This window comes from Magnolia sinica, chromosome 14 (genome assembly GCF_029962835.1).
Source record: "Magnolia sinica isolate HGM2019 chromosome 14, MsV1, whole genome shotgun sequence".
Classification (NCBI taxonomy): Eukaryota; Viridiplantae; Streptophyta; class Magnoliopsida; order Magnoliales; family Magnoliaceae; genus Magnolia; species Magnolia sinica.
Window position 1 is genome coordinate 78,128,552 of NC_080586.1, and position 21,974 is coordinate 78,150,525.

General features: G+C 39.2%; 1 protein-coding gene across 3 annotated transcripts; it reads left to right on the plus strand.

Moving 5' to 3' along the window:
- Window positions 1-295: 295 nt before the first annotated feature.
- Window positions 296-21,482, plus strand: LOC131226318 (salutaridine reductase-like). Of its 3 annotated transcripts, XM_058222135.1 has the most exons (5): window positions 379-535; window positions 1,687-1,930; window positions 16,921-16,995; window positions 18,855-19,037; window positions 21,011-21,482. In XM_058222135.1, the coding sequence occupies exons 1-5, from the start codon at window positions 498-500 to the stop codon at window positions 21,389-21,391; spliced, it is 921 nt and encodes a 306-aa protein (XP_058078118.1). In that variant the 5' UTR covers window positions 379-497; the 3' UTR covers window positions 21,392-21,482. The 3 variants fall into 3 exon arrangements, with proteins under 3 accessions (XP_058078119.1, XP_058078120.1, XP_058078118.1); XM_058222136.1 differs by lacking the exon at window positions 1,687-1,930 and having other exon boundaries at window positions 296-535; XM_058222137.1 differs by lacking the exon at window positions 16,921-16,995 and having other exon boundaries at window positions 378-535.
- The last annotated feature ends 492 nt before the right edge of the window (window positions 21,483-21,974 follow it).

A 21,974-nucleotide genomic window follows, 5' to 3' on the forward strand; every position in this document is an offset into this window, starting at 1 on the left:
TTTGATGGAGGCTAAACAAGGTTTGATGCACTTGATGAGGGCCACTCCATAAAATTATACCTAAATAACCTCTAAATTAACATGATATGGACCCACTTGGGTTCTTTAATACTGTAATTTATAGGTAATTCTTCAATCACAATTATCAATATCAGATGAATGGATTGGATGACACGTAAAAAGCTCGGTGGGATCTACGGAAAACCAATGGTGAGCGTCCCATCCCAATCTTTTCTGATGGTGTAGCCTAACTGAGTTCTGGATGATCGTGATTTTTGGGTTCTACAGTGAACATGATGTATTGTACGTGATGGACGGCGTGGATCTCATGAAAGTTCCACTCCAGTGGCTGTATGAGCGCGAGTTGATTAGCGCGATGTACCAAGCGCGGCTCCAAGACAAAAGGCGTGCCGTAGATTTCCACAGAAAAACAAGAACACCAGCATTCAAGTCCTTAGTTTCATCACCGTTCAACATATTGGGCCTTCACTTCAGAGATGGCAGAAGAAACCATGTCCCGCCCAATTTCGAAAAGGTACATTTACACTCATCCATTTTGATTTGCATATACTAATTTTCTCTCTGGGGAATTGATACAGTACAATTTTGTACTACTTCAATCCGAAAATATTGGAAAATGGGTGTTGCAAATCAATCAAGGTGCATGTCCAAATTTCCATTTTTGGAATTGGAACAGTACACTTCTGTACTATTTCAGTCCCAAGAAACTGAAAATGGGTGTAGCAAATCAATGAGGGTACCGTCCAGATTTCCAGTTTTGGTATTGGAAGAGTTCACTTTGTAAAAAACCAGTCCCCCAAAAAAAAAAAAAAAAAAAAAGAAAAAAAGAAAAAAAAGATTGGTGCATCAACAAATAAATAATAATGGGTGACCTTGTTTCCATTTTTGGAATTGGAACAGTACACTTTTGTGCTATTTCTGTCACAAAAAGCTGGAAATTGGGTGTAGCAAATCAGTAAGGGTGTGTGTCCCAATTTCCATTTTTTGGAAATTAAACAATACACTTGTATGCTATTTCAGTCCCATAGAACTGGAAAATGGGTGTAGCAAGTCAATAAGTTGGTGTCCCAATTTCAATGTTTGGAATTGAAACAGTACACTTTGTACTATTTCATTCACAAAAAAATGGATTGTGGGTGCGACAAATTGTAGGGGTGGGTCGGGTTCCAACCCATGTCTTAGTGGTAGACAGAGCGCGTTTTAACACTGAGGTCATGAATTTATTTTTTATTTTTTATTTTTACACCCACACACACCATGTGGGTACCCAAACCCATGATCTCAGTGCGCGCGCGCGCAAGAGAGAGAGAGAGAGAGAGAGAGAGAGAGAGAGAGAGAGAGAGAGAGAGAGAGAGAGAGAGAGGGTGGGGTCCCAATTTTCATTTTGGAATTGGAACAGTACAATTTGTACTATTTCATTCCCGAAAAAACTGGAAAATGGGTGTGGCAAATCAATAAGGGTGGGTATCCAAATTTCCATTTTTTTTTGGAAATGGAAAAGTACACTTTCTACTATTTTAGTCCCAAGAAATTGGAAAACAGGTGTAGCAAGTCAGTCAGGTGGGTGTATGAATCAACGTTCATATATTTCCAACTTCTTACAGCAAACTCCCTCGTCACCCCAAGTCTCTAAACGTTCCATTCCATGTATAACTGTCATTTCAGGTTGGCAGTTATTACAGGTGCAAACAAGGGAATTGGATTGGAGATCAGTAGACAGCTGGCTTCTAATAGGATCATGGTCATACTAACAGCTAGAGATGAGAAGAATGGTCTTGAGGCTGTTGCAAAGCTAAAGGAATCTGGGATTTCTGATGTGGTTTTTCATCAGTTGGATGTGAAGGATTCAATAAGCATTGCTTCATTAGCAGATTTCATTAAAACCCAATTTGGGAAACTTGACATCTTGGTAAGAAATAAAAGAAATACATATTTAAATAGCTAGGAATGATCATATACAAATCATATGCACTGTGTTATGATGCACATTGCATGTACTGGATAGGTGGATGGTGTGAAACATCGACTGGACAGAGACAGACTATCTAATCCAGCCACCCTTTGTGGACTATTGGGTCAAAACCACATCAACTGGACAAGCTCATCGTAAGGTCAGTGGCCAGAAAATGGACAGTCCTGATCATTATAGCTAAAAGGGTGCAATTGTTGATCAGGACCTTCACCCTGCATGCAGCACATTGGATTGCTCATTTCTCTCTTGAATTAAATTGAGAAGACGATCCTAACCATCTGACCAGTGTCCTCGAAAACGGACAAATATCATGAAAGAGGCTGATGATTTCATGGCCAGGAATGATCACAACGAAATAAGGTCCCAACCAATCTGGAATGTCCACCCTGAGGTGTCTGCTTTGGGTTGCCCATGTCTCTTGAGCACTAATTTGATTAAACAGTGGTAACAATCTGATTGGCACCTTGCAAAATGCATGTCACAAAGAGGCCAATGAGTGTATGGTCGGAATATCTAATCTATGTGATCTGGCATATCATTGTTTCAGATCTTCCACATGCCCAATGCATGTGATAGCACCATCCTTCCACGAAGAGAATGTTGTTGATGTCTTAAATCTGTGAGCAACAAGGTCTGTCGATGCCATCGACAGGTGCTCGATCCTATTGGGAAAATCCGGAAAATTCCGTGTTGATTGCTGGAATGTTTTAGTGTTGCTACTCGATGTTATTGAAGTGAGTTCGATGCCATCGACAGATCCTCGATGTGTGGTCGATGCCATTGAAGTCCCATCGAGCGCACACGCAAAGTTGATAAGTGCGGGAATTGTTTCCTATTCCAGTTGTGATACTTTATATATCGAGTGTAATCGGGATTTGGGAGATGAGTAGAGGTGTTCTAGGGCTTTCTAAATTGTTCCTAAGGGTTTCAAGGGCATAGCTAGGGCTTGTGAAGTGGATTCGAGGCTTGTTCGAATTGGTAACACTCTCTCTTGTAATTTCTACTTTTATAATGTATTACTCGTTGCTTTTTACCGTGGTTTTTTCTCACAAGGGTTTTTCCATGTAAAATTCAGATTGTTCTTGTTTGGACTTGGTTGTGATTGCGTGTACTTTGCTTGATTCGTCTGTGGGTGTTTCCACGGTTCCCCAACAAAGAAATATCAGCATTGTGAATATTCAAGAGTCCATAGTGTTTAAGCAAGCTTGATTAGAAACTTTCATTTCAGTTAATACCAATGTTTTAAAACCATCAAAGCCATGGCCTGTTTCTGTGGCTGATTCTGTCCTACTTCCATTTGAACTCATCATCCCCACTTTGGCCTGAAAATCTGCTTCACCTAAATCATTAAAAAAACAAAAAAAAAAAACAGATTCAATTAATAACCAATCTATAGTTAGCCTAATGGTTATAGTGTGAGCTTTGACTGATGTAATTGCATTTCTTTTTTACAAAACAGTTGTGTGCTTAATCAGCCAGTTTTTATGGTGAACTGGCCTGTTTCGTGGCTAGAAACCATGTCCATCCAAGCAGAAAAATTCAAAGGAAAACCCAGAATCCAGTCTATACAGCAGATGCTATACTCCTAGATAATTTTGTAAACCGAGAGGAGCTGAAAGCTTTTGTATATTTGAGACAACCCAAAGGGGTTGAATATATAGAGATTACAGCATCTATACAAGGAAATAAATAAAATCAGAATCATCTACCTATGGAAACCAACTATATAAGGTATGCTAGCGATACAAGGCATATTTCAGTCTATCTAACATCCCCCCTCAAACTAATGCGGGTCATCGACAAGTAATAGTTTGCCAACGAGAAATGAGTGACATGCAGAAGTTAGGGACCTGGTGAGAATGTCTACAATCTGATCATGGGATGCAACATGTGGTAGAGAAATGAGCCCAGACTGAAATTTCTCACGGATAAAGTGACAGTCAACTTCAATATGCTTCGTCCGTTTATGAAAAACCGGGTTAGAGGCAATCTGAATGGCACTGAGATTATCAACATGGAGTGGAGTAGGATTTTGCACAGAAATGCCCAAGTCGGAAAGAAGTCCACGTAACCAAACAAGCTCACTACATGTAGCAGACATTGCCCGATACTCGGCTTTTGTGCTTGATTTGGAAACAGTGGCCTGCTTCTTACACTTCCAAGAGATGAGAGAAGTGCCAAGAAAAACACAGTAGCTAGTGGTAGATCTTCGTGTGAGAGTGCAACCAGCCCAATCAGCATCCGAATAAGTACGAAGGTCCAGAGTCGTCGTGGAGGAGAAGAACAGTCATCGATCTAGAGTTCCACGTAGGTACCGTATGATGCGTAACACCGCAGTCATATGAAGAGTCCGAGGAGAAGAAACAAACTGACTGACGACTTGGACAGCGTAGGCAATATCAGGGCGAGTCATAGTTAAGTAAACCAGACTCCCAACCAAACGGCGGTATAAGTCGGGCTGTGCAAGTAGATCACCATCGTCGCGGCCACAATGAATGTTAAGTTCTAAGGGAGTTTGAACTGTTTTCTGATCTGTCAATGATGTCAAAGCGAGAAGATCCTTGGCATATTTACGTTGGCTGACCAGGATCCCACGTTTAGAACGTGAAATTTCAAGCCCAAGAAAGTATGTGAGGTGGCCGAGGTCTTTTATTTTGAAGGAGGATTGTAGAACTTCCTTTAAAGCCGAGATGTCAGTAACATCGCTACCAGTTAGGAGGAGGTCATTAACATAGACCAGAACAATGACAATTCCATGAGCAGTGATGCGCAAAAATAAGGATGGTCATGACCACTTTGAGTAAAGCCAGCACCCGTAATAACATCGTGAAAGCGTTGGAACCATGCCCGAGGTGCCTGTTTGAGGCCGTACAGGGCTTTCTTTAGGCGACATACCTTATTGTCAGGGATTAAAGAGCTAGGAGGAGGTTTCAAATATACGGTTTTTTGGAGATCTCTATGAAGAAAGGCATTTTTCACATCCATCTGAGCGAGTGGCCATGAGCGAACAGAAGATATAGCCAGAAGAGTACGAACAGTTTTCATCTTGGCCACAAGAGCAAAAGTTTCATCATAATCAATTCCGTATTCCTGTTTGTATCCCTGAGCGACAAGTCGAGCCTTATATCGATCCAATGATCCATCAGACTTGAGCTTGACAGAATCAATCCATTTGCTACCAATTAGCTGTTGGTCAGCAGGTCGAGTGACAATGTCCCACGTATGATTATCGTCCAATGCGGCAAGTTCTTCTGCCATAGCCTTCTTCTAACAATCATGAGTGGCTGCTTGAGAGTATGAAGTAGGAATAGAAACGGTATTCAGAGTAGCATTCATGGCAGACATAGAGCATATCAACCGATCAGGCGCTTGATGTTCACGAGCGGAACGACGTATCGAGGTAAGTTCAAGATCTGCAACAGGTACAGTAGGTTCAGGTTGAGTAATAAGTGGTGGATCTATACGTGGTCGACGTGAGTATACCTGCAACGGACGAGGGAGAGTACTTGAGGCAAATGAAATTTCTGGAAAGGCAGTTAGACCAGGAGAGTTTGGAGTGTGCGGAGGAGGAAGAGATGAATGAAAAGCAATGTGTTCAAGAAAAACAACATGTCGTGAAACCTGAAAACGACGAGAAACCGGATCATAACATCGAAAACCCTTCTGAGTTTTCCCAAATCCCAAGTACATACATTTGACTGATTTTGGAGATAGTTTGTTACGTTCATGTGAAGCCAGGTGAACATAACAGCCAAAAACACGAAATGTGGAATATGCAGGAGGTAAGCCGGTGAGAACAGAGTAAGGAGATTTACTGTTTAGAACTTTGGTTGGCATCCGGTTAATCAAGTAGACGGAATGTAACATTGCTTCCGCCCAGAAAGAACGAGGAACACTCATAGCTGTCATCAGGGTATTGACAGTTTCAATAATATGACGATTTTTTCTTTCAGCCACCCTGTTCTGTTGTGGAGTATCAGAACAGGTGGTTTGATGAATAATCCCATGCCCTTGAAGAAATGTATGAAAATCAATTGAGAGATATTCCCCCCCGAGTCAGCGGAGAGTTTGAACTAAGGTGTCCCGTATCGGTATCGGTTGGCGTAACGGTGACCTCCAAAACCGATACGGATACGGGGGCATAACGGTGATAAGGGGGGCGTAACGGCCCGTAACGGCGCAAAATTTTTTTTTACCAAAAAATTATGAAAAAATATGGATTAAATCCGGAATATTCTAAGCATTCCAAATATGCATTCATTTATAAATTGGAACATGTTTATGGTGGTATAACGGTCCACTCTTTGGTGAGAAGTTGTATCGGACTGTCTGATGAATTTATGAACCAGATAACCTGAATTTGACTACAAAATTCATATATTTAATTTTCTAACTATCTACTATCAATAATAGATATATTATAATGAATGTAATATGAAAATATCTTACAGTTAAGTGTTTGCAATTATTTTTGAGGGCCAAAATTCATGCGTAAATAGAAAATATATATATATATATATATATATATAATATAATATAAAATGGTACCCTAAATATGTAAAATGCATATTAACATGTTCTACTATGATTAACACATCATATGGCATCATTAAAACAGCAAAAGAATCATTGAAAAATGATTTTTCGAATTTTCAAAAAAAGGGCCGAAATAAATGCGTAAATAGAAAAAAATATATAAAAAATATAAAATGGCACCCCAAATATGTAAAATGCACATTAACATGTTCTACTATGATTAACACATCATATGATATCATTAAAACAGCAAAAGAATCATTAAAAAATGATTTTTCGAATTTTCAAAAAAAGGGCTGAAATAAATGCGTAAATAGAAAAAAATATTAAAAAAATATAAAATGGGACCCCAAATCTGTAAAATGCATATTAACATGTTCTACTATGATTAACACATCATATGGCATCATTAAAACAGCAAAAGAATCATTAAAAAATGATTTTTCGAATTTTCAAAAAAACGGCCAAAATAAATGCGTAAATAGAAAAAAATATAAAAAATATATAAAATGGCACCCCAAATCTGTAAAATGCACATTAACATGTTCTACTATGATTAACACATCATATGACATCATTAAAACAGCAAAAGAATCATTAAAAAATGATTTTTCGAATTTTCAAAAAAAGGGCCAAAATAAATGCGTAAATAGAAAAAAATATTAAAAAAATATAAAATGGTACCCCATATCTGTAAAATGCATATTAACATGTTCTACTATGATTAACACATCAAATAGCATGATTAAAACAGCAAAACAACCATTAAAAATTGATTTTTCGAATTTTAAAAAAAGGGGCCAAAATTCATGCGTAAATAGAAAAAATATTAAAAAATTATTAAATGGCACCCCAAATCTGTAAAATGCACATTAAAATGTTCTACTATGATTAACACATCATATGACATGATTAAAATAGCAAAACATATTAAAAAAAGTATAAATACTTATTTTTGACGAATTTCAGAAAAATGGCCCACCGAGCTTTGATTCAAAAAAATCTGTAATATAATGTGTTTTTATCTCAAATACCTAGCCAAGATTGGTCGAAATTAGTAGTAGAAGGAGTGAGAAACAGTTTGGAAGCAAGAAGTTTCAAAAAAACAGCAAAAACAGAGCTAAAAATGGAAAAAAAAAAAGTTACCGTTACGGGCCCGTAACGGCCCGTTACGGCCGTTACACCCAAGGTATCCCGTATCGGTATCGGTTGGCGTAACGGTGACCTCCAAAACCGATACGGATACGGGGGCGTAACGGTGATACGGGGGCGTAACGGCCCGTAACGGTGCAAAAAATTTTTTTTGTCAAAAAAATATGAAAAAATATGGATTAAATCCGGAATATTCTAAGCATTCCAAATATGCATTCATTTATAAATTGGAACATGTTTATGGTGGTGTAACGGTCCACTCTTTGGTGAGAAGTTGTATCGGACTATCTGATGAATTTATGAACCAGATAACCTGAATTTGACTACAAAATTCATATATTTAATTTTCTAACTATCTACTATCAATGATAGATATATTAGAATGAATGTAATATGAAAATATCTTACATTTAGGTGTTTGCAATTATTTTTGAGGGCCAAAATTCATGCGTAAATAGAAAAAAATATAAAATGGCACCCCAAATATGTAAAATGCACATTAACATGTTCTACTATGATTAACACATCATATGACATCATTAAAACAGCAAAAGAATCATTAAAAATTGATTTTTAGAATTTTCAAAAAATTGGCCCGAAATAATTGTTTATATATAAAAATATATTAAAAAAATATAAAATGGCACCCCAAATATGTAAATTGCATATTAACATGTTCTACTATGATTAACACATCATATGACATCATTAAAACAGCAAAAGAATCATTAAAAAATGATTTTTTGAATTTTCAAAAAAATGGCCGAAATATATGCGTAAATAGAAAAAAATATAAAAAAAATATAAAATGGCACCCCAAATCTGTAAAATGCACATTAACATGTTCTACTATGATTAACACATCATATGATGTCATTAAAACAGCAAAAGAATCATTAAAAATGATTTTTCGAATTTTCAAAAAAGGGCCAAAATAAATGCGTAAATAGAAAAAAATATAAAAATATATAAAATGGCACCCCAAATCTGTAAAATGCACATTAACATGCTCTACTATTATTAACATTTCATATGATCACATTAAATAATCAAAATAAACATTAAATAATGTTTTTTCGAATTTTCAAAAAAAGGGCCAAAATAAATGCGTAAATAGAAAAAAATATTAAAAAAATATAAAATGGCACCCCAAATCTGTAAAATGCACATTAACATGTTCTACTATGATTAACACATCATATGAAGTCATTAAAACAGCAAAAGAAACTATAAAAAATGAATTTAAGAATTTTCAAAAGTTGGGCCAAAGTAATTGCGTAAATAGAAAAAAATATTAAAAAAATATAAAATGGCACCCCAAATCTGTAAAATGCACATTAACATGTTCTACTATGATTAACACATCAAATGGCATGATTAAAACAGCAAAACAACCATTAAAATTTGATTTTTCGAATTTTAAAAAAAGGGCCAAAATTCATGCGTAAATAGAAAAAAATATTAAAAAATTATTAAATGGCACCCCAAATCTGTAAACTGCACATTAACATGTTCTACTATGATTAACACATCATATGACATGATTAAAACAGCAAAACATATTAAAAAAAGTATAAATACTTATTTTTGATGAATTTCTGAAAAATGGCCCACCGAGCTTTGATTCAAAAAAATCTATAATATAATGTGTTTTTATCTCAAATACCTAGCTAAGGTTGGTCGAAATTAGTAGTAGAAGGAGTGAGAAATAGTTTGGAAGCAAGAGGTTTCAAAAAAACAGCAAAAACAGAGCTTAAAATGAAAAAAAAAAAAAAAAAAAAGGTTACCATTATGAGCCCATTACGGGCCCGTAACGGCCTGTAACGACCGTTACACCCCGTAACGGGCCCTTATCGGCCGATACGGGTACAAAATCGGGTGACGGCAGATACGACCCCGAAACGCGTAACGGTTCCCACCATTACCGTTACGTATCGGCCGTTACGGCCGATACGTAACCGATTCGGCACACCCTGGTTACACCCCGTAACGGGCCCGTATCGGCCGATACGGGTACAAAAAATCGTATCGGCCGATACGGCCCCGAAACGGGTAACGGTTCGCACCGTTACCGTTACGTAACGGCCGATACGGCCGATACGTAACCGATTTGGCATACCTTGGTTTGAACTGAAACCCGAAATTGAGTCTCCACCATAGAGTGAAATAACTTGAATTTTTCAAAAACCTGTGACTTCGATTGCAGAAAGTAAATCCAAGTGTAACGTATGAAATCATCAATGAATATAACATAGTATCGTAACCCAGAGAGAGACATAATTGGTGAAGGACCCCAGACATCTGTATGCACAAGTTCAAACATAGAAGATGATTTTGTAGTACTTAGAGAAAATGGAACACACTTACTTTTTGAAAGACAACAGGAAGAACAAGAATAATCCAAATTATTTTTATTAAGAGAAATATTCCCTAACATACCAGACGAAATTAACTGAAGTAACCGATCGGAATGTGGATGACCCAGGCGAAAGTGCCATAGTTTCCACAATTTATTTGCCGAAGAAATATCTGATGAAGAAGGAGAAAAGAAACAACGAGCCGGAGTGACAGATGGATGAAAATCCAGCACGTACAGACGACCATGCCGCCTACCCCTCCCAAGTACCTTCCCCGTCGCCAGATCCTGCACAAAACAACAGTTGGGAAGAAATATAACTAAGCAGTTATTGGATGTGAGTTGACCAACTGAAATTAAATTGAAGGAGAGGTTAGGGACATGAAACACATCACGAAGGGTGAACTGGCGAAGAGCAGAAGGAGAGAAAGTCAATGATCTAATAGACTGAATAGGTTGTCTAGTGCCATCCGCAGTGGAAATAGCTTGATTGCCAGTATAAGGACGAATGTCACGAAGATGGGATACAGCACCGGTCATATGATTGGAAGCACCCGAATCGAAGAACCATGTAGAAGATGGGGATATACCTGACATACCAGCCGCAGAAAGGGCATGAACGATTTGCTGGATCATCGCAGGAGTCAACGGAGATGAAAGACCTTCAGCAGAAACAGTAGATGTAGAATCACAAACAGTCGGCTCGGAAAAAATAGTGGCAACAGTAGCAGAAAGAGCACGACCACGGCCACGACCACGACCACCACGTCCACGGCCGGAAGAAGATGCATATGCACGTGTACGACAGTCTTGAATACCATGACCAGTTCGTCGACAATAAGCGCACCATTCTTTGCATTGAGCGACAACATGACCCACCTTGTTGCAGCCGCGACAAGTTAAAGGAGAGGAGCCACGTGTTGGTGTAGTGGTGGACACAGCAAGCACCATATCAGATGATCCCGGAGTCGAGAAAGGAAGTGATAGAACTTTCAGTCGTTGTTCCTCAGCCAATAGATCATTAATAACCGAATTCAATGAAGGAGTAGGGCTACGGTTCAAGAGAGCAGCTCGACAATGCTCGAATTCCGGACGCAGTTTCATAAGAAATTGGCCAACTTGCGCACTCTTGCGCATAGTTTGAAAAATCTTAAAGTCATTAGGAAATATTGGATCCATCAAGGCCATTTCAGTCCAAATTGTAACAATTTTAGAATAAAATGATTGAATACTGTCGTCACCTTGAGTAAGGTTAACGAGATCCTGTTCCAGACGATATGACCGGGCCGCATTACTTTGTTGATAAATTATTTGAAGATGCTCCCACATTGCCTTAGCCGTGCGATGAGGTGTGAGGCCAACAGCAATGGACCGATTGACCGAATCGAGAATCCAGGTAATAATCCGTCCATTGTTCATTTCCCAATCAGCCAATTTATCGGCATCCGTGGAAGTGGGAATAGTAATAGATCCATCAATTAGTCCCCACAAACCATGACCCTTGTGGAAGTTCTGAAAATGGATGGCCCATAGCGAGTAGTTGGTACCATCAAAACTACACCTTGGGGCCTCTGTACGTGATGAGTTCTTGTCCATTGATCGGAATTAATATAAAGCACGCAAAGAGTTGCAGCAGAAGAATGTTTTAGGTGTACCGTACAGCAGGAGATACCTAAGGGGTAGCAGTATCTGGATCTGGCGGAATAGGAACAGCAACAGGAGCTCTGGATCTGGAAAATATAGATCTGGATCTGGCCGAATAGCAACAACAATAGTGGATCTGGAGCTGGATAAGCGAGATTTGGCTACGCAGCAGCAACAACAACAGATTTGGATGGGAGTAACAGCAACAGATTTTCAACAGATCTGGATGGGAGCAACAGATCTGGATGGGGTTGCTGGAACTCAAAGAGAACGAGCAATAAAGGTGACCGGTCGACGCTGGACGAGTAGAGGGGCGATCGGACGAGCAGGACGTGGTCGGATCTTCAATAGGGGACGGTCGGACGAGCAGAGGGATGGTCGGACGACGCAGCAGGGGTGGCCGGACGACGCAGCAGGGGTGGCCGGACGACGCAGGGGTGGTCGGATCTGACTGGTGGTGCCGGATTTGGATCAGTGAAGCTTTGATACCATGTAAACTGAGAGGAGCTGAAAGCTTTTGTGTATTTGAGACAACCCAAAGGGGTTGAATATATAGAGATTACAGCATCTATACAAGGAAAGAAATAAAATCAGAATCATCTACCTATGGAAACCAACTATATAAGGTATGCTAGCGATACAAGGCATATTTCAGTCTATCTAACAAATCTATGATCCCAGATTCTCAACTCTCTACGAGATGCTCCTTTAGCGAGAGCATCTGTGGTGTCATTGGCTTCTTTTCGCAGCTGCTGAAAATAGGTGGGAATGCCTCTGCACAGGTCATTGCTTTGCTAATCATCCTGAAAAGTCTCCATGGGCGTGGCCATTTGATGCCTATGTAATGATGCATTTAGAATCTCCATCTACCACTGCAGACCACAACCCATTTTCTATCACCAACTTGATCACCTGCAAAAGTGGAGCCACTTCTGCATAGGATTCCTGGACCTCTACTGAGAGCGAGAATTCTATAAGACTCGTACCCTTGTGCCTCTGTGCAGGAGTCCCGAACCCCTGTTTTTGTGGCTAGTTCTTGTGATGCAGGACAACTAGCCACTTGCTCTAAAAGCTCAAACTGATAGAGCATGGCGAATCAATCCCTCCCTTTATCTCATAGCCTAGGCCCCACATCCCATGGGTTAGGTCCTCAGCGGAACCCCCCTCGTGGGCCCCACATCACATGGGTTCCGCCTCACAAGAGCCACTCGCACTTGAGCCCGGTGTGAAAATGCCCCTACATTAATCACTCACCTCCTGCTCTGATACTACTTTGATGCAGGACAACTAGCCACTTGCTCGAAAAACTTGAAGTGATAGAGCATGGCAAATCAATCCCTTTATCTCATAGCCCAGGCCCCACATCCCATGGGTTAGGTTCTCGGCCGAACCCCCCTTGTGGGTCCCACATCACATGGGTTTTGCCTCAAACGAGCCACCCGCCTCGCATAGGCCACTACCCCGATTGTGCCCCTGCATCTCACAGGCCACCCACTTGAGCTTGATGTGAAAATGCCCTTGCATTATCTTGTCCAAACCATTTGGACTGTCTGGTCCACTCCGGGTTTTAAATCACTGGTTAATAAGGCTTTAATCACAATTCACAACCTATTTTGGAAAGATTGAGAACTGTATACCAACTACCAACAGAGCAATTTACAACATACCTAATCTTTTTTCAGCTGATTTCATGTCAGCAGAAAGAAAGTGCAAGATCTATGAGCATTGAAAAGTGTAAAATACAGCTTACGATATCTCGCTTTCAGCTGATTTCTTGTAAGATACTCTCTTTTGGTTTGCTTAATCAGAAAATTCATGAAAACCAATTTGGGTAAACATCTTGGTGAGAAACATTGCATATTACAAACTACCCATGCCTTCATTTTCATCCATTTTGTGGAAAAAGGAATCAAAAGTCACTATGAGCTTCAAGAGTCTAACAGTTTCCATTATGGCACTACGTCGGGTACTTACTGTATAGGTGAGCAATAACCATATCTATGCAAATTTCAGTGCTGTAAGCCTTTCGCGGACCGGGAATGTAGATTCCATCGAATCTCAATTTAGGCACAACACCCTATATTTTCTAAAAGATTGCCATGTTCGATACCCATGTCAAACATGTGTTGGATACATGATGACTAATTCGATTAGGATTTTTTTTTTTTTTTTCTCATTGCATTTAACAGTATTAATATACTTATGTCATGGTTCTTGTACTTCAGTTGGCTAGGTTCCTTTTTTCTGAATCTAATGCTTATATAAAATTTATACAAATACATTTTTCCATATCAACAATCTTCATGAATGTATCATCATGTTTGGCTTTTCAGCACCCCCATGTTTGACAGCCCATGTCCATGCCCAATGCTGACATGCAGCTGTGTCCAAGTTAACAGGTTTGAACTTTCAGATGTTGGTTTTCTTCAACATGATGAAAGGAATAGGGTACTGTTTCATTGAAATTTCATCAAAATTCAAAATCCGTCTGGAAGCTTTGATATTATGGTAAGAAACAAACTAATGTATATGATGGGCATCTGAATATTATTATTATTATTATTTTTAAAAATTGCATATAGATTCTGCTCTTGGATGCACAAATGAGTTGAACTGAGTTGGGATAATGAGAACTAATTCAGTCATGAGGAATGACAAAATCCTAGTTACATTGAATAACGAGGGATCCTCCAAATTGCAGTTACATTCCTTTGAAGTCCGACTTGAAAGCAGTGTTTTCAGTAGCACTTGTAGCTTAGCGTATCTAAAACGCTACGTAGCATATGTAGGTAGTGTAACTCCCTGGTAGCATAATGACGCAGGACAGCCCTAATTATGATGCATGCTCATGGAGATAATTAAACAGTGGAAATAAAAGGAATAAATGATTTAAAATTCTAACAGTAATCATCATAACTGAGAAAATCAAAAAGGAAACATGCAATGGAGCGGGCCATCACTACAACCATGGAGTATGGAATTCAATTACTACTTAGGTTGGATCCGGCGAGGGATGAGACCTCCCGATCTTGCATGGTCACACCCAATCAATCAATGAAGATCACTAGTCCGAAGAACCAAGAAGTTTCTCGGATTAGGGATTTGAGAATTTGGGGATTTAGGGTTTAGATCGGTTCTCAAGATTTTGATCGAAGAAGAATTAGCCAAAACTGAAAAATAGAAGGAAGAAAGTTATTATCTTGAGGATGTTAGAGGGGCACAAGAAGAAATTAGAAGAAGAAGATCAAGGGGAGAGAAGAAGCACCATTAGAGAGAAGAGAGGAAGGAGGCAACCAAAGGGTTTGCTTTTCATTAATCAATAGTTGAAATTCGTGTTTAGGGCTTTACCCCACTTAAATAAGCAAATAAAGACGTAAAATTACTAAAATACCCCTAGGATAAGCAAATAAAGATATAAGATTACTAAAAGACCCCTAACTAAGTCAAAAAACGTGCAAATAACATAAGTATGGGAAAGTTTGGGCACTCGGTCTTCTTTCTCCAATCTTCCTTCACATGTGTCTTCCCTAAGTGGGGTCTTCTATATGTCCAATCACATGTGAAAGGTCTTCAGCTCCTCAATATTCGCCTATCCACAAGGACGGCACTTGTGGTTGGCGCTTTCTTCGTTGGTACACCTTGAATGCACCTGTGTCCGCATCACATAAGCTACAGGGCATGTTGCATAAGCTACATATTATGTAGCGTAGTGTATGCTACCCAAAATCTCCTTTAAAAAAAAAAAAAAAAATTTAAAGTTTTTTTTTTTCTATGCTAGTTCAACACCTATTTTAAATTGGTGGTGACTCATCCCCATCACACGTGGCACTACATTATGGACCATCCAAATTGTGGTCCATATTGTGAATTTGTGGTATTTCAATAATAAGAAAAAAAAAAGCGGTCACACTTAGAGATGTCTGAAGGCAAAGAGATACAGGGATTTTGCATGGAAATATGTGGTTGACGATCCAGATTCACAGTTAAAAATTCATAGGAATTTTGCATTTTGTAAAATTGATCATATTTTTCTATTATTTTAATTAAAAAATATTAAATATCGTGTAGCTTACGCTATATGCTATAGAGGGCCAAATGCTACGCTATATGCTACGTGCTATTTAAAACACCGCTTGAAAGTAAGGCTGCATTAGGGTATCTTCAAAATCATTTTGGCAGGAGTATTTCTGCCAAAAAGCTTAAAACAAATAGCCTGCTTGTTTCATCTCATAGATGATGTTAGCAGAATCGTTATTCCAGGCCAGATTGACACAAAACAGATAGCCAGCTCAATCTGGAATCTGTTTTCCGTTCTTTTCACAGTTCTTTTCACAGACCACAAGGTCGTTTCAACTCCAGTTAATTGCAAAACCTTTCATCCACAAATGCAAATTTCAAGTGCTTCAAAACACAGCACTATCATAATTGCAATTTGGACCTTGGTTCATCCATATGAATTGAAGTAAGGTAATTGTAGTATGGTCATTTCCACTTTCACATTCATTTAAATAGTGCATCATCGTCATCTAAGCCTTATCCCAACCAATTGGGGCAATTGAATAGTGCATCCAAATGAAAAAAATAAGCCACTTGGTCTTAAAAGATAGTAGGATTGTAATATCTGAAATACACCAAGTACCATTCTTGGTAAATAGAAGTATATCAGAGAAGAAATATACTCGGGAATCAGGTTTTCTAAGCCCACGTGTATAATCCTGCCCATTTACAAGCTGATAGGCTTGGTAAAAGAGAGCTGCTTGGCCAAATTTTACTCTCTTCTGCTCATGAGATGGACCACAGTATACAAAACAAATGTTTGGCTGTGTTTTCAAAGCCATTTGTTTCATACAATTTGGCCCACCTGAAGAGTAGACCTACTCGTGTATACAAAACAAGTGAGCGGCTGGATTTTATCATAACCATTTGTCGCATACACTTAAGCCCACCTGATGAGTGGACCTGCCTGATTTTTGGGTCATGACATCTCAAAGGTTTTGCCCAGGTGAGGAACTGCTCCGATCTTGCACACGTGTGCCATTGCAATGCTTGTAGATTGTGAAGGAATGTACAGATACATAGGCTTTTCAAGTGTTTGGGGGATCAAAGGATCCCCTGATTGATGAAATGATGAAATCCTTTAGAACTCGTGCCAGTGATGAATTTCTTGTACTTCTTCTCATCTACTTGCTGGTCCTGCCGTTGGTTTCATAATGACAAAGACGATTTTGATACAATGCAGGTGAACAATGCAGGAGTTAGTGGAGTTATAGTAGACTGTGAGGCTCTAAGGGCCTTGAAACTTGGGGCTGGTGAGGTAAGTTTCTAACCTGTAACTGACTTGTTCTACTGATAGCTTACATATAAGAGGTAAATATACCAGACTCGGCCCGGTCACCACAGTTTTCATCAGGCCAGAATCCCAAACAGGTGGGGCCCATCTTTGAATGATCCTAATCCAATTGAGTCCAACCATGGTGCACAATGGGCTAAAATCTTCTCCCTCAAACAATAACATTCATTCGGTAGGTGGACACTTTTTTTTCTCTCTTTCAAATTGCACTCAAGTTGTCGGCAAAGATTATCCAACACGGGAGTTCTTTCCATCATTGTCCATTGACGGTGCGGCCCACCATATGAACATTCCGGTTCACAAAAATGTGTGACCCACCTGTACAGCAGATTACTGTCCATTTCCCCCATACATAATGAGCATAACAGCATATTCATCTATGGGGCGTACTCCAGTGATACCAGTACCATTGTAAGCTACAGTGGTACAAGGAAGATGTGGGGCCCATGTGATGCATGCATGAAGTCCAACCCATCATCAGATGCGTCAGAGCATTTTATTCGCAGGTCTTGAAAGTCAGGCAGTCTGTGAATCAGGTGGGCCACACCACATCAAATAAGTTGAGAGGGGATGCTCACCCATCTAGGATATTCAGACCCTTCATCTTGCCTGGATGAAGAGTTAGGCCGAAAATCAGGCTGTTTTGCAAGTCAGGTGGGCTCCAGTGCAAATCAAGGGTGAGCTTTCCCTCCCAACTTGTTCCCTATGCTGTGGCCCACCTAAGTTTACGTTTGGGCTGATTTTTTTTGGACCTCGGAAGAACATGAGGTCACACATCTGATGGATGTTTAGACGTGTTTTATACATCACATGGGCCCCACATCTGCCCGGTATTGCCGTAAACTTATGGTCGTATACCACCAATGTTCAAAATATCGGTATCGCACCCTTGGGATACAGATACACATCGGTTATCGCATGGGATATATCGGTTGTATCGCGTAATGTATTGCTGTTGTTGGAAACACGGTGAAATATTGGGAAATTGGTCGAATTTTTCAATGAAACTTCAGTGATTGTTAAAAAAGACATCAATACACATTTATAAATCAAAACATTACAAAAACAAGTGCACATAATACGTTTTCTTTGTATGGCGTCCTAATCTATGCATTGTGTGACTGAATTAATGCAAGTATATTCAAAGTCTATTCATATAATTTATAAATGTAAGAATATGTGTGGAAACACAATTAATACATTCAAAAGATGAATCACTAGATCATGTTACATACATGTTTGGACACAAAGATTGCAACTGATTTGCGAGAAATTAGAAAATTTTGATTTTTTTCAATTTTCTGCAACTTGGCCCCTCTCCTCCACATATTAAAATTGAAGCTCGCAATCCATGGTTTTTCATGTAAAACATGAAAAATCATGGATTTGTAATAATTTGACATTGATTTAATATGATTTACAGAAAAAAAAAAGGATAGAAAATTGAAAATGCTCACCGAATTGAACATGTGGGATATATCCCACTACTTGCGGGGTTTCGTATCGCACAGGTGGGATACGAGATATATCATGGGATATATCGGCCGATATCATCGATACTTAAAACATTGTATACCACTAGTGCGTGCCCTTTCATCTATTGCTGTGGGTAGATTGAATCGAATTTCTTGTTAGCTACAGCTATTCTATGAAGATGTATGCCGAAGTACACGAAATTAAGTCAATATTTAAGGAAAAAATATTTTCAAGATGTGTAATTTCAAATAAAAGAGAAATTTGCATTCTTTTCGCTATGGACTATGGTTTAAAAATTTACTAATGTAATAGCTAGCTAAAGGAATGAATTCTTTTCATTCATGCAGGTAGTAGGCGAGAAATCCGAGTTAGTGAAGGGAGTGATGCAGCAGACATATGAGAAAGCAGAAGAATGTCTGAAAACAAACTATTATGGCTGCAAAGCAGTAATTGAAGCGCTTCTCCCTCTTCTTCAGCTATCCAGTTCAGCAAGGATAGTGAATGTGTCCTCCAACATGGGGCAGCTAAAGGTAAACCATCCATTTTCTCAACCCCATAATCTGTGTGAATGGGTTCTGCATTTGGGTGATCCAAGATCAATTAGGTACTGATCCCCATGGTGACGCAGGGAGGGGTGTGATGAGGTCGATCACCGTCTTCCTCAGGGGATATCTACTCTAAATCCCCGGAGCTCTCTGGACTCCTCACAGAGCTTCTTCGAATCTAAAATCATATATAATATGTTGAAAAACTCATCCTGGTTTGCGAGATACGACTGTTTTAAGGTTCTGATGGTCTGTATCATTTCTGCCTCCGATCAGGCCTTCTCTGGTCCATCTTTGCTGTGAAAGTGTCTGCGACCCGCTCCAAATCACATGGTGGATTGGAGATTGCCCAAAATCTCTCCCCCCAGTAGCTGATCCTAACCATCTTTCTCTCTTTTTAACACACACCCATGCCCACACCCACACCACATGGGCACTTGATCCCATGATCTCAGTGTTGAAATAGAGTCTGTCTACCACTAAACCATGGAGCTGGACCCAGTTCATCCTAACCATCTGATTGTGCATAGTCCATCCGATCAACGACTTAGGTTACAGAAATGTGGGCCTTCACATATACCATTGCTGGTTTAAATGATATAAATTTTGTTTCTTTCGAACATGTATCAAATAACACTTAAACACCATGAAATATCAAAGTTCAATGATTCACACCCGATGGCTTCTGGGTTCTTCTCCCCTCATGAGTAGCATAGTTCAAAAACCTGAAAACTCGATTCGATTCAGTTTCCAGCCTGGTTGGTTGATTTGAGGACTGAATCAACTGTTCTTTGGACTTTGTTTGGTATTTAATAATTTAGTTATATATATATATATATATATATGAGTTAGTTACAATGCTAAACAGATCTGCTATTGGCGGTTTGCTAGTTACATATGCTCACGTAGCTTTACTTTTATTAATCCATTGAATCATGTGACTCAGCTTGAGTCACTGCGAGTTGTGTCGAGTCAACCGATGTGAGCTGACTCCACAGGTCTTCTGAGTTGAGACCAAAGTACTACAAATGGTATTGGCTGGCATAATGAGCCGATATGGGCCCCACGTTGCTGGTACGGTCATGTAACGGGCAAAAAAAATTTTGGGGGGAAAAATCTCAAAAATTATTTGTATATTTTTAAAAATGTGAGGATCCCTGATATATTTTTTTTGAAGACGTATGTGATGGTGTAACGAGCCATTCTTTGGTAAGAATGTTGTCTACCGCGTACAATCAGCTTGATTTGCAGAAAGTTGACCAAATAGGCCCTAATTGAATACAAATCAAGCATGATTTGGTGGATTAAGGCATGTTCGATATAAATAAAGGAAAAAAAGAAAAGAAAAGAAAAAAGTGATGTTTTACCCCTTCTTCCGATATTTTTCAAAAGTGCTCAACTCCAATTCATCAAATCCTACTGAAATTTGTGTTTTGATTCTCAAAATAGTAAAAATTAGTTTGTAAGCTTCCATCGTGGTTGAAATGAAGAAGTCAAAAAACGAGATAAAACTTGAAAATAAAAATTTTCAAAATGGGCCCTTTATCAGCTTTGTAACGGGCCAAATCAGGGCATATTGTCCCCTTGGTCAATATGGGCTGATACGGGCCATCCTTTTCATAAGGAACCAATTCATCCCCGCATCACATAACAGGAGCAACCAATTCCTTTATGCAGCAGCTGATGTTTAACTATTTTTAAATACCATTTTTGAGACTGATATTCTGACTTTCCTAGTGACTCGGCTGAAATCTCATCGAGTCAAGTTGACATGTCCGAGTTTGGTGTCGAGTGACTGGGTTTTATAATCCCTATGTCATCTTCCTTCTTTTAAATCCAATACTTGGTTTTTAATTTATGAAAAAAGAAAAACTGGACAAGTCTATATCTATTTTTTAATGATAAAAAGGGTATTTCAAGAAGAGATGATGCTGGTTTTTCTCATGTTGTTATTTCAGTTCATCTCCAATCCAAGGGCCAGAGAATATCTAGATGGTGTTGATGTTCCAACAGAGGAGAAAGTGGAAGAGGTGTTGCAATGGTTTCTAAAGGATTTCAAGGAGGATCTCTTGGGCCCCAATGGGTGGCCCACCATGTTATCTGCATATTCAGTCTCCAAAGCTGCTCTCAATGCCTATACAAGGATTCTAGCCAAGAAATATCCAGGATTCTGCATAAACTGTGTGAATCCTGGCTTTGTCAAGACAGATATTAACTGTAACACTGGGATCTTGACCGTTGAAGATGGTGCTAAAGCTCCTGTAATGTTGGCATTGCTGCCTGATAGTGGACCATCTGGACTCTTCTTTGATCAGATGGAATTATCCACCTTTGCTTGATCATGGACTTGAACAAGATCATTATTGTAGAACAATTTAGTAGCTGATTATCTGAACTTAGATGGTATTATACATTCTTACTTATCGAGCACTCCGTCTCCATGTACATAGTACTCATGCATGAAATCCAGACCATTAATCTGATGGTGTGCGCTGCAGTGGTACCGGTAACACCTTAAGTGATGCAGGGATGAACGTAATGAGGGTGATCACTGTTTTCCTCAAGGGGATAACTACTCTGAATCCACGGAGCTACTTTGACTCCTCACAAAGATGACTCGAATCCACAGAACTTCTCAGGACTCCTCACAGAGATGACTCAAATCCACGGAACTTCTCAGGACTCCTCACAGAGATGATTCTAGAAATTCAAAATTTGATTGATGATGAGGAATAAGTTTCAGAATCGAACTCCAGCTCAAACTCACCTCAAACTCCCTAAAATTTGTAGCTTCTAGTAAATTACTATGCATAGTAAGTGTCCTACCGTTGATATGATGGAATCTCCGCCTCCTATCGGTCCTTCTCTTGACCTGCTCTACATCAGCAAGGTGATACCGGACAGATGTGGGGCCAAAGTGAT